Consider the following 15,353-nt stretch of genomic DNA (forward strand, 5'->3'; position numbering starts at 1 on the left):
TTTCTTTCTTTCTCTCTCTCTCTCTCTCTTTCTCTTTTTCTCTCTTCCTTCCTTCCTTCCTTCCTTCCTTCCTTCCTTCCTTCCTTCCTTCCTTCCTTCCTTCCTTCCTTCCTTTCTTTCTTCCTTTTTCTTTCTTCCTTTCTTCCTTTCTTCCTTTCTTCCTTTCTTTCTTTCTTTCTCTTTTTCTTTCTTTTTCTTTTTCTTTTTCTTTTTCTTTTTCTTTTTCTTTTTCTTTTTCTTTTTCTTTTTCTTTTTCTTTTTCTTTTTCTTTTTCTTTTTCTTTTTCTTTTTCTTTTTCTTTTTCTTTTTCTTTTTCTTTTTCTTTTTCTTTTTCTTTTTCTTTTTCTTTTTCTTTTTCTTTTTCTTTTTCTTTTTCTTTTTCTTTTTCTTTTTCTTTTTCTTTTTCTTTTTCTTTTTCTTTTTCTTTTTCTTTTTCTTTTTCTTTTTCTTTTTCTTTTTTCTTTTTTCTTTTTCTTTTTCTTTCTTTCTCTCTCTCTCTCTCTCTTCCTTCCTTCTTTCATTCCTTCCTTCCTTCCTTCCATCTCAGTGCTGTATCACTCACTTCCTTTTCTGCTAAAGGGTTTCTATTAAGCTCTTTCCACTTGGCAGTCTCTCACCCCTCAGAAGAGAAACCCCTGCTCCTGAAATATGCTTCTCAGCTCCACATATTGCTCTGTTGTGTCTGGGGAGGAGCAAAGCTCTTTTCTTATAAAATATCCCACAGAATTGACTGCACACCTCCCAGGATGTATATGTATTAACTTGCAGACTTCCTACTTGCCTGCTCACAGCCCTTCTTAACATAAAAAAGCAAACATCATCTGTCATAGTCACTCAGAATTCAGTGCCAAGATACATGGAGATCCCTGTTAGCCTTTCTTGATAAATCAGGTACTCTCATCCTCTCCACTTGTTACTTGCCTTCTAAATCTGATTTGATTATTTTTTTCAGATTCAGAGATTAGGATTTTCCCCTAATGGTTCTCTTTCTGGATCTTCCTAACTAGATCCCAGTCTAAATATGCACATGGAAGTTAGAGGAGCATGGCTTGGAGTACCATTGACTGTATTTGTAGCATTTATTTCAGTGAAAGTTTTCAAAATAATTTCATTTTTCATTTCTTTCTTAATAGCATTTGGAAATGCAACCTATTGCTCTCAATGCAGCTCTTGTGCTGTATTTGTGCTCTGATGCTTAAACAGTTATCTCTCACACCATAACTTGAAATAGCAACTATTTTGAGAGCATTGTATTTCAAGGAGGTAGAAAATCCTAATGTTTGCTGTATTTGCAGGATCAGATCAGATGGGTAGTTGAGGTAAACAGTCTTAGGCTCCAGTCAGGAACCAAGACTCCTGGTCTTCATGTTCAAGAAGAAATTACTACCCATCCTTGACAGAGTAATTGTATCTTCTTAACATGCTTTCAATGTGTTACACTTTCACTATGACACAGTAATCAGAACAGAGCCAGCTTCCTTCGTGGTTTCACTGAAAATGCTGAAATGTAAACCATTCCCATTGCTCCAGCTTTGGTCTTGCTGCAGAGTGCCCCATCTCCCAAGTACTGCTGTTGCCAGAAAAAAGTGTGACAAGCTGGAGATGGAGGATGAGGAAGGCTACACCACATTAAATTTACGACCCCCAGCTTCAGTTATTACTCGTGGATATTCAAACAGCAACAAATATCCTGCATTTAATGCTCCAGTCAGTTGTGGTACAGTAGACAGTAAGTACAGATGAAAATTATTTTTCTATCTAAGTCAGAATGTAACCTGAATTTACATAGTCTACTCTTAATTAAAGCTCATAGAAACAGCACAGAGAATAATAATGAAGTCTTGTGTGCTGTAGTGTCTGATCATAGAAGATATTTTTTCTGAAGTCTTTGAGATCTATATATACTACAGTTATTATTTTTTTCCTATTTGCTTTAATACAGAAGACAAATTTTACCTTTATATAGGTTTTTTGTTTGTTTGTTTGTGGTGTTTTTGGTTTTTTTTGTTACAACTCATTTATAACAGCAGGGCACTGCAAGAGAGGAAGGCACTATAGTTTTATCAGATAATGCAGTCTTTGGAAATTGAAGCAGTTTCCTCAGCCATTGGAATTCTAAAACTACCCTGTTTATAAGGCCTAATAGCGAATGTAATCTCTTATGGGGGGTTATTTTTATTTATTTATGCTCAAAATGTTTCTATAACCAGATTGAGAGTTAACTAAGGTAGTGAATTGTGCCTATGAAATATCTGAGCCCATAAAAAGGTGAGCTTGAACACAGTTGCTGTTGCTCAGAATTTAACCAGCAGGCTTATGTGTGAAATAAGTATTATTGATGCTATTTAGGAGTAGAGTAGAGTAGTCAAAGACTAAACTAATATCAATCTGATACTGTTTGGAAAAGATCTAGGGCTATCCACTGAGAATGATTGCTTGAAAAGGAGGATGGAGAAGCTGTTAACAAGCAGGAGACAGAAAACTAAGGATGAATATTAGGAAGTCAGGTATAAAGGCAGAGTTTCCTGGAAAGAAATGAGGTGGCAAGCTCAGGAAACTCTTAAATGGCTTCTCAATGCGCATGAAGGACATGTAAAGTAGATAGACCTATGCACAAGTTAGTTTAGGAGGGACCTATATAGCTCACCTCTCACTATTTGCTTTTTGAATGGACTAGCTGTAATGTCTGATTAAGTTGCTCAGGGTGTTGTCCACTTGAGTTTTGGAAACCTCCAGGGATGGAGATCTCACAGTATCTCTGGGCATTTGTTCCAAGTGCTGAAGGAGAATATTTTTTTTCCTCATATCTAAGCAGAAGTTTTCCTAATGCATCTTGTGACTGCTGTATTATACCCTTCCTCTAGACTTCTGAGTTGAGTCTAGCTCCATTTATAAAGCCCTTTTAGGGAGTGGAGGACTGAAATTAGGTCCACCCTTAGCATCCTTTTCACCAGGTTAAACAAGCCCAGGTACTTCAGCCACCTATTTTGACCATCTTGATGGTCCTCTGCTGGACTCTCTACAGTGAGCTGACAGCTCCCTTGAGCTGGGAAGCTCCTCTTTGGACACAGTGTTCCAGATGTGGCTTCATGCCAAGTAGACCAGCAACCACTTCACTCAACGTACTGGCTACAGTCTTGCCAATAGAGCCCAGTGCTGGTCAGCTCTCACTGATACAAGGACACAGTGATGGCTCACATTCACCTTGTCCACCAGGACCCTGAAGTCCTTTTCAGCACAACTGCTTTTTAGCCTGTCAGTCTTCCACCTGTACTGGTGCATGGAGTTGCACTGTTAGAGGTACAGGACTTGATGTTGGTCTTTCCTGAGCTCTGCTACACTTACAGCTAATTTCTAACATGTCTAAGACCCTAGAAATGGCAGGTCTACCCTGCAGCACATCAGTCTGCAATGCAGTGTCATCTGTGGTCTTTTGAAATTGCATTGATCAATGAGGGTTAGGGCAATCTCCCTCAACTTTTGCTATGTACGTCTGAGTTACGGACATCTGTGCACCTCTGGAGGTTAATTCTTCTCACCTTACAAAAGGCTTTTTCTCTGGACGTGCTTGCTCTGATACACTGGTCTCAAATAATAACTGTTGATATATGCAGCCTGAACACTAGCGAACAGATTGGGAAGAGTATTATAGAAAACTGCAGAGCACCACTTCCCAAAAGAATTATAAACATATGTGAAAATATTTTAATCGGGAGAGAGTCAGCTGTGAATTTCTGGAGGACTATATTATTGGTGAGACATGGAACCCTAATAGAAATCTGAAGAAAGAGCCTGAAGAAAGATGCACAGTTTAAGGCTGAAACATTGCAAATATTTAGAAATTTCAATAACAGTGCCCCAAATTAATTTTATATCCAACACTATATGTTGTTGTGTTTTTTTGTTTGTTTGTTGGTTGGTTGTTGTTTTTTTTTTTGTTGTTTTGTTTTTTTTTGTTTTTTTCCCATTTGAGGTGGAGAGACTTAGAGCTTGTTTCATTCTTTCCAGGACTGTGGGAACTGCAAAATCTAGTCTGGTCTCCTTCCTCATGATACAAGGTTTTGCCTTGAAGCATTAGAGCCTCAGTTAATAAATATTCTCAGTGGGTAGACTAATATTTCTCAAAACAAATAAAAAATTCCTGGAAATTCAGGACAGTGATAATAAAAACTTTGCAATAAGTAAAAAAGAAGCTCTGCAGAAGAGATAAATATGAAGTGGTTATGTCAGAGAGGAGGCAATATCACTGTGTGGTGGTGAGAACTGTTCTTTTTGTTGCTAAATGTGTTTTTGTTGTTGTTGTTCCAGGAGTCTCTGCCTCATCTGCCAAAAGGTGGCCAGTGGCTTTTGCTTTCTTCATTTTGAGCCTGGTGTTGCTCATGGGGCTGGTGGCCTTGCTGTTCCTGTGTAAGTACTGTGCTGTCCTGGGGTACTATTATGGGAGTGAATCCCAGCAGTACTACTACTTCATCTGCCCCTGTTGACCATTCCTGCAAAGACCTGTGGAAATAGTATGGCAAGAACAGCAATTTCCTATCAAATCTCCTCTCCACTGTGCATCTGCACAAGTCACTCCAGATAACCTTGATCTGCATTTACAATCTTTACCCCATCCACACTGTCCTCCAGAAAAGCTTCCAGTTGCAACAATACTCCCATACTAACAGCTGAAACTGCATTTAAAGGAGTAAACGAGGAGTAAAAGACTGCACCCTTTCTCAGATTCCCAGTGTTCATAGCTAGAAGATTCATCCTCTCGGCTACGCTGGGTAATAGTGACCCCCTGTGACTGTTACTGGAATATTTCAGTTATCATTCCCTCTTTCTTGGATTGCAGGTTGTTGTTTTTTTTCAGGAATGACAATTTTATGATGTAATCTATGTATCAAAGTATAGGGACTGGTGAATTTGCCCAAAGATTACAACAGATTTTCCGTAGAAACATTTCAATTAACAATTGAAGGTGAAGCCACATCGCTTATGGAAGCAGAGATAGAGTCTCCAGCTTCTTTTCAGGGGGAGGGAAACAGTTGCAAATGCCTAGGACACTCAGGGTGTTCTGTAGCATCACAGAAGTGTTAGCTTAGAGGCAGTTGGACTATCAGTAACCCTAGATAATATAATCTGTAGCTTTGTCTATATTACTTTGGAAAAACTCTGAGAGTGGAGATGTTACCACTTCCTTTTCTACTGCTGAACCACACTTGTGGTGAAGAACTTTTCCTAGTGTCCAACCTGAATAGACCAAATCTCAATTTGTGGCAGTCGTTGCCCATTGTTATATCACTTTCTGTTGTCCAGGGCAGTTTTGCTCCCTCTTTGTAAGCGTTCTTCAGGTAGTTGTGGACAGTTATTAAATGCATATGTAATAAATTTGCATTTGGCTGAAAGTGTCCTCTCCTCTCCTCTCCTCTCCTCTCCTCTCCTCTCCTCTCCTCTCCTCTCCTCTCCTCTCCTCTCCTCTCCTCTCCTCTCCTCTCCTCTCCTCTCCTCTCCTCTCCTCTCCTCTCCTCTCCTCTCCTCTCCTCTCCTCTCCTCTCCTCTCCTCTCCTCTCCTCTCCTCTCCTCTCCTCTCCTCTCCTCTCCTCTCCTCTCCTCTCCTCTCCTCTCCTCTCCTCTCCTCTCCTCTCCTCTCCTCTCCCCAAAGGAATGAAATGAAGATGATGTACACACACAAATCAACTTGCAAATGAAACAAACAGATAGTAAAAGAATGCCCAAAGCTACAATTTAAAACTCTTTAAAGAAAGTACTCTGATAAGAATTTTCATTCACTTCAGTTTTTCAGGTTCCCAAGGATTCTGCAGAAGGAAAGAAGCTGCAGGAAATGAGGGAAGCATTGTGTTCTGAAGGGAAAGAGAACAATGGTAAAAGTGGTTATATAAATAAACCCAAATCATCTCCTTTGAGAGCCCATTGCCTGAGAGACTATACAATCACAGGGAAAATAACCTGATCACCTACTGTTTGCTATTAACTCTGATAGTATTTGAGATGTGGATATGTGTATGTTAACATTCAAAATAACTCATCTCTCACAGGCCCCCCAGAAGCTCAGGTGATTCGTGGCTACTCTTAATCTTCTTTTCCCAGACAAACCATCAGTTAAAATCCTAGTATTCCTTGCAGATCTGCATAATACTCTTTCTCTGACTTTTAGAAACAAAATGTGCTCTCTGTCCAGCAAGCTGGCAAAGCAGTGGAGCTGACAGCTGCTTCTACATTTCAAAGCAGAAGAAAACATGGAAGGAAAGCCAGGAGTTCTGTTCCTCTAGAAACTCTACTCTTCTTGTGCTGAAAGAAAAAGCAAAGATGGTACAGCCTTAACCTCATATATTCCTTTACATCAAGTGTGTTTTAACTTCAAGAAATGTGGCGTGCAGAAAATGGTTTGGTCATTTACAGTGCCTTCATTTGTTTTTCCCTGTGTCAAGTGGTCTTCCTGCAAGCTACAGGATTTTCATGTCTTGAAACAATTTCTAAATTGTGTGTTATGAAGAATAAAATAAAACATTTTATAAAATACCTTAATTACCTCTAGGTTTTCACAGAGAAAACAAATTGCATTATAGCAGCTTGGAGGGGACTCCCAGCATGCAAAATACATACTTCTGTTATCTTTCTCCATAAGTTTTATTTCTGAGGGCTCCTAGCATCAAAACCACATCTACACCTGATCTAGAATGGCCGATTAACCATTGTGCTGTCATTCATGCTGTCTTTCACCATGGTGCTGTGCAAAGTGACAGTAAACAGGTTGGGTTTTGTCCTTGTGTTACACCCTTCATAGATTGACATTAACGATGGCAGAAAGGCTAGACTGAAGAGGATTATATTATGACTAAATAAGATTTAGGGAGTTAACAGTTTTGAGTAATCTTATTTATTTATTTATATTTGCTACCTAATTAAAAATCTGTGATTTGTTGGCAGGACCATATTTTCACTTATTGTACACATATACCTGGGAACTTCTGTTTCATCAGCTATTAAGCTTATACAAAGTCCAAACCTCCTTATTTGCTTTTTGCTACCTAAAACTTTTAAAAGGAAAGACGGTTCCCTGAAAATTCTTCTTTTTTCCATATGGAGTCAGTTTCAGATGGGGGTTCTCAATTCTCTTTTATTTTAAAGCATAAAGGTTGCCCATTTGAATTTTTTTTTAATGAAAATCAGATAGGTAGACACAAAAGTGGAGAAGTGGTTTATAACTGAGTCTACCAACACTGAAGAACTGCAAAGCTGGTGAAAGGGCTAGAAAACAGGAGTTTTCTATAAGGAGTGTCTGAAGACACTGGTGCTATTTAGTCTGGAAAAAAAAAAAAAAGAAAAAAAAAAGCTGAGGAATGACCTTGTCCCTCTTTACAACTACCTGGAAGGAGGTTGCAGCAAGGAGGATGTTGGTCTCTTTCCTCAGGTGACAAGGGACAAGATGTGAGGAAACAGTCTCAGATTGCACCAGGGAAGGTTTATATTGGCTATCAGGATAAATCTCTTCACAGAAAGAGTGGTTAGGCATTGGAACTGGCTGCCTAGGGATGTAGTGGAGTCGCCATCTCTAGAGGTATTTAAGAGACGTGGTTGGGGTGCTTAGAGACATGTTTTAGTGGTGGACTTGGTAGTGTTAGGTGATGATTGGGCTTGATGATCTTAAAGATCTTTTCCAGCCTAAGTGACTCTATGATTCTGTGATCCTGAGCTCAGAATCCTGGTTCACACTGCTGAGCAACACCTGAACACCACACCTTCAACACTGAGTTCACGAGATAATTTTGGTATGAAATATAAATCCCTGGGTCATTGGATCTCAGACGTCTAGGTGTTTGCTTTTTCTTCCATGTTTGGTATATGCAACTGGAGTCAGACTGAAGCTAGCCCAGGTTAAGCCACCTGTAGATTTTAGATTTTGAATGAGTCCCTAAACATGCTAATAAGCAGTAGCAGAGTATATGGAGGATCTGAACAGGCTAAGATGATGAGGAACCTCTTAGGTAGTACTTGGACATGTAGGGAATGATCCAGGCTCTTAGGCATAGGTGTCTAGTGCAATCTGAGATGACCTGCATTGTCCTCTTTCACATTCAAGTAGTGCTTCATAAAGACACAGGTTCTGGGTCTTGTCTATCAGCCATATGTGAAAACTTGAAATTTTAAGCTATCTCAAATGGTGTTAAAGGCCTATGTTTAGGCACCAGAATCTGCCCTCTAGGCTGGGATTCATCTCACCTAACATCAGGCATCTATATTGTAAGTGGTCTGCAACTTCAAAGCTACTTTCTTAGGCTCCATTGCAGACAGTGGGAGATCTACAATACAGTCACTATTTTGTACCACTCCCACTGCATGAGATGAGTCATATCTCAAGCTCCACTGGCTCTGTTGGCCATATCTTTGCAGACCTTAACTGGGGCCTTGACAGTGTTCCCATGTCTATATCCAAACTGTAGATACATAAAGGCAGTGTAGATACCTAAATGCAGGCGAGACAAAACATTTTTTTTCTTTATAAAAACAGTTCTTTTGCAGATCCGGGGTACATTTGTCTTGACACAGTTCAATAACTGATATTTGAATGATTCTATAATCAGAGCAGTCAGCACTGTTTCATGGAAAACAAGCATAGAAACAGTTACCTATTGAGTAAGAGTTGTCTCCTTTGGCTGCAGAACCTTCTCAGCTGGAAGATATACAGCTTGGGTATTATTTTTGAAATATTATTGTGATGATCTTCCCATTGCTACAGGTCTCTCTGCCACAGGATTCACAGTTTTATTGGGTTGGATTATCATACATCTCTGAAAGGAATGGCTGGTACTGGGAAGATGGAACAGCTCTTTCAAGAGAAGCCAAAACTTGGTAAGCCTTCGTAACTTAAGACCAGCGTGGTTCTCTCCTCTGGGCTCCAGTAAACTCCATGACATTTATGATTCCTTTTTCCCATGTTTGCCACATGTGCAGTGATGAAGGAACATGGATATCATTTAATCTGCTATAGGACTACAAATTCCTGTCCTGTGTAAGGAAAAATGGGTAACAAACTATAGCTCAGTCACACGCCCTGGACCCCAAAAGGCAACATAGTAGAAATAAAATAGCTCCAAAGGAGAAATAACTCTACATTCCAGTGGCAAATCATTATGACTACAAATCCAAATATAGAGATATACAGTACATGATGTCAGTAGGACATTATTAATCCATATCTTTTAATTTTCTAGGACAGTGTTATATGAACACATCTTCTGCGCTTCCTTATATGGACGGATTATTTATGCCAGTAACTCCTGTTTGACAAAGCAATTCTGGATCTGTGAGAAAGGTGCTATTCATTTTGCCTGAAGAAGCACTGCAAGTAGGGATGCAGGTTCTGTCACTGCTATATATCATTTCTAGGAACCAGATGTTTTAAATGTATTTTTATTTTAGTTTGTTTATCATACAGCTTTCTCAGAATGGTGATTCAAATAGATAGATTGGTAGAGACAAAACTTTCTCTTTGCCTGCATTTTATCTCCTAGGCTTATGAATGAGAGAAAAAATCTACAAGCTAAAAGCTAAAAACATAGGAGTTACTTTTAGAGAGTTAGCTACAGTCAAGAAATGATACTTGCATGACTGTCTAGAAGGTCAACCACACATTCTCTTAGATCTTTATATTTCTTAAGCCTCACTCAGAATTTCTTCTTTCCTCAGCATTTTACACCTGCTAGTCATAAACCACTCCAACTACATTCTTGATGATTTTACCCACTGAATTACTGTACATACTAACTAGTACACCCATAAACCTTTTTTTTACCATTTTGCCTAGTCAAGCCCTCATTCCTAAATCTGTTCTTCCAGCTCTTCCCCTTTTTGAGATATAGGAATAGAGAAAGAACACAAGTGTCTATTTACCCATAAAATTCTCTTTGCATGTGTACTGATATTTATAGAAACAAAAGGACATTTGTTAGTAGAGTACAGGGAATCCCTGGAAGCAATCTCTTTGAAAAGTAGAGCCAAATGTCATAGTGAGAATAAAATATTACCCAAATATAATTTCAGTGCTATCGTAAATATAATTGCTATACAAAAATTGCTATACAAAAAAAAAATTGTTATACAAAAAACAGCAAGGATAGCAATGACATGCTCCATTCAGAGCTACATTCAATGAGAGCTCAAGCTAATGTGCAATCTATCGCCACAAATTTTACTTATGTTCTTCTGTTGTATCTACATTGTTTGGGATCTCTGGAGCCCAAGGAACATACTACATGACATGTATTATCAAAGTACTTGTCATACTTCCTAGAATAAAATGAAATCTCCAGATTTCTCAGTGGAGTTTTGTTGCATGACTTCTTTGAAGTTCTGTTTATGGAAATAGACATCTGTTTAGTATCACATATGCAAACTTTCCTTGTATATATATGTATATACACCTTGTATGTATGTTTGTTTGTTTGTATATGCCTTAGTACTTGGAAACTTTCCCTAAAATAAATGAAAAAAAAATGCTATGTCATTAATGTTTATTATTTAATTTGAAAATGATCTCAAAGACTGAAGTAGTTCCTTAGTTAAAAAATAAAAATCCCTCTACCTAATGTGCTGAAAGATGTTTGTAAACTAAATAAATTCACAATATTCAGTAGAGCCAAGTCCTAATTTATGGGTACTAGAGGTTTTCAAGATGGTTCTGTTCTGTGATTCTGTTTTATGAGCTACCAAGCTACCAGCCGAACTAACTAGAATTCCTTACTATTGCAATAGGAAGTGCATGCCTGAAAGTGAGGTACAATGTTTCATCTGGTAGATAGGGAGCCAGTAGGTGGGGACAAGGAGTGGAACGAAGCCCTCATATTCCACGAGGAAATGGTTAGCAAACTGCTACTCCACTTAGATGTACACAAGTCTATGAGGACAGACTGGATCCACCCGAGGGTACTGAGGGAGCTGGTGGAAGTGCTTGCCAAGTTGACTTCCACTATTTATCAGCAGACCTGGCTATCAGGGGAGATCCCAGTTAACTGGTGGCTAGCAAATGTGACACCTATCTACAAGAAGGGCCAGAAGGAGGATCTGGAAAGCTACAGGACTGTCAGTCTGACCTTGGTACTGGGAAATCTCATGGGGCAGATGATCTTGAGTGCCATCACACAGCAGTTATAGGACAACCAGGTGATCAGGCCCAGTCAGCATGGGTTTATAAAAGTCAGGTCCTGAGCAATGAACCTGGTCTACTTCTACAACAAAGTGATGCGCTCAGTGGATGACAGATAGGCTGTGGATGTGGTACCTAGATTTCAGTAAGGCTTTTGAAACCATTTCCAATGGCAGTCTCCTGAAAAAGCTGGCTGCTCAAGTCTTGGACGGGTGTACGCTTTGTTGGGTTAATAACTGGCTGGGTGACCTGACCTGAAGAGTCACGGTGAATAGAGCTAAATCCAGATGGAGACCAGTCACTAGTGGTGTCCCCCAGGGCTCAGTATTGGGGCCAGTTCTCTTCAATATCTTTGTCAGTGATCTGAACGAGGGGATCAAGTGCACTGTCAGTAATTTTGCAGATGACACCACGTTAGGTGTAAGCGTTGATCTGCTCCAGGGTAGGAAGGCTCTGCACAGGGATCTGGATAGGCTGGAGTGATGGGCCAAGGCCAACTGTATGAAGTTCAACAAGGCCAAGTGCTGAGTCCCGCATTTGGGGCACAACAACCCCAAGCAGCGTTACAGGCTGGGAGATGAGTGGCTGGAAAGCTGCCTGGCAGAAAAGGACCCAGTGTATTGGTCAATAGCTAGTTGAATGTGAGCCAGCAGTGTGCTCAGGTGACAAAGAAAGCCAACAGCACCTCTGTCTTTTCCCCCCAGATTCATACTTACTTTCTGCCAGTGCTGGTTAGAGCACTGGAGGCAACTAACAGAAACTGTAATAAGGGAAATCCTAATAAGACATAAGGAGAAAATTCTTCACAGTCTATGTGGCCAAACAGGAATGGGTATCCAGAAAGTCTTGGAGATCTCCATTCTTGAAGACTCTGTGAATTTGACTGGACAAATCCTTAGAATCATAGAAACACAAGGTGGGAAAGTACCTACAAAATCATCTAGTCCAGCTGTCCTCCTATCACTAATACTATCCACTAAGCTATTAAATCACATCTCGTAGCACCTCGTCCAGACGCTTGAACACCACGAGGGACGGTGACTCCACCACCTCCCTGGGCAGGCCGTTCCAGTTCCTGAACACTCTTTGAGAGAAAATGTTTTTCCTGCTATCTAATCTAAATCTCCCCAGGCACAACTTGTGGCCATTTCCTCAAGTCCTATCATTAGTTACCTGGGAGAAGAGGCCAACCCCCCCCTCATCACAACCTCCCTTCAGGAAGTTGTAGAGTGCAATGAGGTCTCCCCTGAGCCTCTTCCAGACTAAACAATCCCAGCTCCCTCAGCCACCCCTTATAAGACTTGTTCTCCTGACCCCTCACCAGCTTTGTTGCCCTTCTCTGGACACATTTCAGGTCCTTGATGTCTTTCTTGTAGTGAGGGGCCCAAAACTGAACACAGTACTCGAGGTGCGGCCTCACCAGAGCCGAGTACAGGGGGACAATCACTTCCCTAGACCTGCTGGCCACACTGTTTCTGATACAAGCCAGGATGCTGTTGGTCTTCTTGGCCACCTGAGCACACTGCTGGCTCATATTCAGCTGACTATCAACCAATACTCCCAGGTCCTTCTCTGCCTGGCAGCTTTCCAACCACTCATCTCCCAGCCTGTAGCACTGCTTGAGGTTGTTGTGCCCCAGGTGCAGAACCTGGCACTTGGCCTTGTTGAACCTCATCCCATTCGCCTGAGCCCAGCAGTCCAGCCTATCCAAATCCCTGTGAAGGGGCACCCTACCCTCAGACAGATTGACACTACCTCCCAACTTGGTGTCATCTGCAAACTTACTGAGGGTACACTCAATCCCCTCATCTAGGTCATCAATAAAGATATTAAACAAGATAAGCCCTACTACCGACCCCTGGGGGACACCACTTGTAACGGGACGCCAACTGGACTTAACTCCATTAATCACTACCCGCTGGGCATGGCCTTCCAGCCAGTTCTTTACCCAGAGAAAAGTATACCTGTTCAGGCCACGGGCAGCCAGTTTCCCCAGGAGAATACTGTGGGAGATGGTGTCAAAGGCTTTGCTGAAGTCCAGGTAGACTGCATCAACAGCCTTTCCCTCATCTACCAGTCTGGTCACACGGTCATAGAAGGAGATGAGGTTGGACAAGCATGACTTGCCTTTCATGAACCCATGCTGGCTGAGCCTGATTCCCTGGATGCCATGCATGTGCCATGTGATCTCACCAAAGATGATTTGCTACGTAACTTTCCCTAGAACTGAGGTCAGGCTGACAGCCCTGTAGTTCCCTGGATCCTCCTTATGGCCCTTCTTGTAGATAGAGTCACATCGGCAAGGCTCCAGTCCTCTGGGACCTCTCCAGATAACCAGGAATGCTGATAGATGGTGGAAATCGACTTGGCAATCACCTCCACCAGCTCCCTCAGCACCGTAGGGTGGAGCACATCTGGTCCCATGTTCTGCTCCCATGGACTTGTGACATTCCAGATGGAGGAGCAGGTCTCTAACTGTCTCTTCCTGAATCACAGGGGGCGATTCTCTACCTGAATCTAAAGGGACTTCCAGGTCAAGACGTAAAGTACCCTGGGGATAACTGATCCGACTATTAAAGACAGATGTCAAGAAGGCATTGAGAACCTCAGCCTTTTCCTTATCCTTAGTGATCACATTCCCTGCTGCACCAAGGAAAGTATGGAAATTCCCCTTGGTTCTTCTCTTACTTTTAATATATTTGTTAAAGGATTTCTTGTTCTCTTTTAGTGCAGTGGCCACTCTGAGTTCAAGCTGGGCTTTTGCCTTTCTAACTTCCTCCCTGCATATCTTAGCAACTTCTTTGTAGTGTCCTCTAGTAGCCTGTCCCTTCTTCCAGAGGACGTAGATTCTCTTTTTCTCCCAGAGTCTCAACAAAAGTTCCTGGTTCATCCATGTCAGTCTTCTTCCCCTCTGGCTTACTGGACTCAGGAACAGCCTGCTCCTGGGCCTTTAAGATTTCTGTCTTGAGGAGCATCCAGGCTTCCTGGACTCCTTTGTCCTTAAGGAGTGAATCCCAAGGTACCCCTGCAACAACTGTCCGGAACAGGTCAAAGTCCACCCTCCGAAAGTTCAAGATAGCAGTTTTGCTAGTCACCCTTCTGACATCACCAGGAATAGAAAACTCTACAATTTCATGGTTGCTCTGACGAAGACAGTCCCCAACCTTCACATCTCCCACCAGTCCTTCTCTGCTAGTGAAGAGCAGGTCTTGTGGGGCAACTTCCATGGTAGGCTCTTGTGCCAGCTCTGTCAGGAAGCTATCTTCCACACACTCTAGAAACCTCCTGGACTGCTTCCTCTGTGCAGTATTATACTTCCAGCATATGTCAGAGAAGTTGAAGTCTCCCATGAGAACGAGTGCTGGTGATCATGCAACTTCTGTGAGTTGCTCGTAGAATGAGCAATCCATCTCTTTGTCCTGATTAGGCGGTCTATAACAGACCCCCACCAAGATGTCACCCCTACAGGCCTTCCACCAATCCTTATCCATAGACACTCAACTTTATCACTCCCAACCCCAAGCTCTTCAACATCAAAACACTCTTTAATATAAAGAGCCACACCACCACCCTTCCTTCCTTTTCTATCCCTTCTGAAGAGCTTGTAGCTGTCCATCACAGTACTCCAATCGTGGGAGTCATGCCACCATGTTTCAGTTATAGCAACTAGGATAGTTAGTCTTCCACACAATCGCTTCCAGCTCCTCCTGTTTGTTGCCCATGCTGCGTGCATTGGTGTAGATGCACTTCAGATGAGACATCTGCCTCACCCCCAGCTTCAGTATTGTTCCCCTAGGCTCTTCTCTGGTGAGCCCTGTTTTATCCCTTTCCCCCCATCATAGATAACTTAAAGCTCTCTCGACATGTCCTGCTAGCTTCTGTGCTAGGATTCATTTCCCGCTTTGAGACAGGTGAGTTCCATCCATCTACAACAGGCCAGGGGTTGAGTAAACTGCCCCATGGTCAAAGAACCCAAAGTTCCTGTCCTGACACCAGCCTCTCAGCCAATTACTCATTACCTGTGTTTTCCTAGTCTGCCCCATGTCCTTTCTTGAGCAACTTTACCATTGCTTGATGCTGGCAAAGCTTTGAATAAGAAGCTGAACCAGTTGACTTCCAGAGGCTCCTCCCAAAGGTACTTAAGACAAAAGTCTTAAGACTTAAGACGCCAGAGTTTTGCCATGCATCTTTTATTGGGGGGTAC

At 41.6% G+C, this 15,353-nt stretch overlaps 1 protein-coding gene across 2 annotated transcripts; it reads left to right on the forward strand.

The window, feature by feature from the left end:
• The first annotated feature begins 492 nt into the window (after positions 1–492).
• On the forward strand, positions 493–10,505 carry LOC106046282 (natural killer cells antigen CD94-like). 2 transcript variants are annotated; one of them, XM_066977004.1, is made up of 6 exons: positions 493–1,729; positions 4,309–4,407; positions 5,781–5,867; positions 6,185–6,315; positions 8,744–8,856; positions 9,219–10,505. In XM_066977004.1, the coding sequence occupies exons 1-6, from the start codon at positions 1,498–1,500 to the stop codon at positions 9,337–9,339; spliced, it is 783 nt and encodes a 260-aa protein (XP_066833105.1). In that variant the 5' UTR covers positions 493–1,497; the 3' UTR covers positions 9,340–10,505. The 2 variants fall into 2 exon arrangements, with proteins under 2 accessions (XP_066833105.1, XP_047911371.2); XM_048055414.2 differs by having other exon boundaries at positions 495–1,729; positions 6,161–6,315.
• Positions 10,506–15,353: the final 4,848 nt, after the last annotated feature.

This window comes from Anser cygnoides, chromosome 1 (assembly GCF_040182565.1).
Source record: "Anser cygnoides isolate HZ-2024a breed goose chromosome 1, Taihu_goose_T2T_genome, whole genome shotgun sequence".
Taxonomy (NCBI): Eukaryota; Metazoa; Chordata; class Aves; order Anseriformes; family Anatidae; genus Anser; species Anser cygnoides.

Coding starts and splice junctions, on each gene's coding strand:
- LOC106046282 (XM_048055414.2), top strand. CDS start 1,498: ATGCTGAAATGTAAACCATTCCCATTGCTCCAGCTTTGGTCTTGCTGC. Junction 6,316..8,743: donor TGAAAGAAAAAGCAAAGATG/GTACAGCCTTAA, acceptor CCATTGCTACAG/GTCTCTCTGCCACAGGATTC. Junction 8,857..9,218: donor TCAAGAGAAGCCAAAACTTG/GTAAGCCTTCGT, acceptor TTAATTTTCTAG/GACAGTGTTATATGAACACA.